The 2,435-nt window shown below is 36.2% G+C and overlaps 1 protein-coding gene across 1 annotated transcript in view; it reads left to right on the top strand.

The window, feature by feature from the left end:
- The window catches only part of LOC106873252 (uncharacterized), a 61,220-nt gene that overhangs the window by 36,087 nt on the left and 22,698 nt on the right, over window positions 1–2,435 (top strand). Inside the window, exon 8 of the mRNA XM_014920540.2 lies at window positions 703–2,151. Within this exon, the coding sequence (XP_014776026.1) occupies window positions 703–2,151 (1,449 nt within the window). The remainder of the gene's footprint in view (window positions 1–702; window positions 2,152–2,435) is intronic.

Here is a 2,435-nt window from a genome sequence, read left to right as displayed (position 1 = left end):
GAAACATTACCTTGTTTGGTGATAGAAATTTTCATCCAGTCATTGAAAGACTGCCTCAATGATCTCCATGTGACTCATGTAAGCATGAAAAAGTGGACATCAAAGAAATGATGATGATGGTGATGATGGTGATGATGATGGTGATGATGATGACAGTGGTGATTACATTATAATTAACTTTATCTCTGATCATTATATCTTATTCTTGGATTACATGCATGAAAACATTGATGAACGGTTGAAGTCATTGTATCTATTTTCATCATCATCATCATCATCATCATCATCATCACCATCATTTCATGTCCTTTTTCCATGCTATCATTGGTCGAATGGTTTCACAGGATCTTGTGAGATGCAGAGTTTCAGTGTCAAATTTGACATTGTTTCTACAGGTGGATGCCTACTAATGCCATTTCCTATTACCAAATTAAGGGTAATAATATTCTAATTCACTGAGCTCTTTGAGATATTGATACATGATAAAGCTAAAAACCTAAAAGAAGGTTATGATGTTGTTTCATGTTTTAAATTTGTTCTCGTAATTCTTATTTGACCCTGTTTTTCATCCCTCTCTAGAGTCAGTTTATGTACAAAGAATATATTGAAATCATTACTGTTGACCTTGTCCATTTCCTCTACTATTAGCTACAAAACTTGGTGTAACCTGCTTCAAATAAATCCATTTATTTCTAAATTTAGTTCTTGATGAGAACCAGAAAGAGAAGACTTTGGAAAAGCCAAAAGCAGCCGTTGAAGATGTGGAATACCAGAAACCTTCAGATCAAGCAGAAAGAACACTTGAAGATGAAAACCTAAAATGCCAAGATCTCAACAAAGAAATCCATGACAGAGAAAATCAGCCACTTGAAGTGTTACATGACACTGAGGAAGAATTATCTTTGAGTGAAAATGAATCACTTGCCAGTAAAGTAGCATTACCTGGCAGTAGAGAAGTGTTATATATCAGTGACGATAAATCACAAAGCAGCAAAGAACAAAAATATGTTGGAGAAGCATTTAGCAATGTAGAAGAATCAGTTAGTAGTATAGAAGGAAAGACTGGGCATACAGAAAAAACAATTGGTAGCCTGGAAGATTTAACTGAAAGGAGGGTACCTGATAGGAGGGAAGAAGTACATAGTAGTAACGAAGAATTATTTGGCAGTAGTGAAGGATCATTTGGTAGTAAGGAAAGATTATCTAACAGTAAGGAAAGATTACCTAACAGTAAAGAAAGATTACCTAACAGTAAGGAAAGATTACCTAACAGTAAAGAAAGATTACCTAACAGTAAGGAAAGATTACCTAACAGTAAGGAAGAATTAAGCAGTATTCAGGAAGAATTTCAGTACAATGTGGAAGACTCATATGGTGATAGAGAACTGTTACTTAGCACTAGAAAAGCATCTCATTGCTGTGATAAAGATCTTCAAGAAGATATAAAAGAATGCTTACGGAGAAGCAGGGAAAGATCAGATGGCAGTAGAAAAGGATCACCTAGGAGTAGAAAAGGATCAGATGGCAGTAGAAAGGGATCAGATGGCAGTAGAAAAGGATCAGATGGCAGTAGAAAGGGATCAGATGGCAGTAGAAAGGGATCAGATGGCAGTAGAAAGGGATCAGATGGCAGTAGAAAAGGATCAGATGTCAGTAGAAAAGGATCAGATGGCAGTAAAAAGGGATCAGATGGCAGTAGAAAGGGATCAGATGTCAGTAGAAAAGGATCAGATGGCAGCAGAAAAGGATCAGATGTCAGTAGAAAAAGATTACGTATAAGTAGAGAAGGATTACGTGGCAGTAGGAAAAGAAAAGATAGCAGTAGGGAAGAATTGTATGGAAGTACGGAAAAACCAGAAAGCGATGGAGAAGTATTATGTAGTAGTAAGGAAGAACTCTATGGCAGTGTAGTAGAATTTACTGAAAGTCTGGGAGCATTTTCTGCCAGTAGGGAAGGCTCACATATCTGTACAGATGAAGCACATACTGACAGTAAAGATTATTGCAGTGGATGTTTAACTGAAGAACTTGATGCAAGAACTCCAGTTTCTGCTGTTTTAAATGATTTCAGTAATCACGAGTCATTTATTTCTTCTCACTTGTCTGATGATATGCTCTTAATGGAAGAGATTCCATCAATTGAAGACCTGAGTAAGTAATATTTTGTGTTGATTTTGTTGTTGTTGTTGTTGTTGTTGTTCAGTAAGTTCCAGTTAGATTTTTGCAGTTTCAGTGGTCAGATATGAAAAATACACAAACAGTTGGTGCAAGCATAGTTGCGTGGTAAGAAGTTTGCTTCTCAACCACTAGGTTTTGGGTTCAGTCTCACTGCATGGCACCTTTGGCAAGTATCTTCTACTATAGCCTTGTGAGTGGATTTGGTAGACAGAAACTGAAAGGAGTTTGTTATATATATATATATATATATATATATA

The sequence above is a fragment of the Octopus bimaculoides genome, chromosome 9 (genome assembly GCF_001194135.2).
Source record: "Octopus bimaculoides isolate UCB-OBI-ISO-001 chromosome 9, ASM119413v2, whole genome shotgun sequence".
NCBI lineage: Eukaryota > Metazoa > Mollusca > Cephalopoda > Octopoda > Octopodidae > Octopus > Octopus bimaculoides.
Note: the sequence above shows the minus strand (reverse complement) of the source record. Positions and strands in the feature narration are given on the sequence as shown.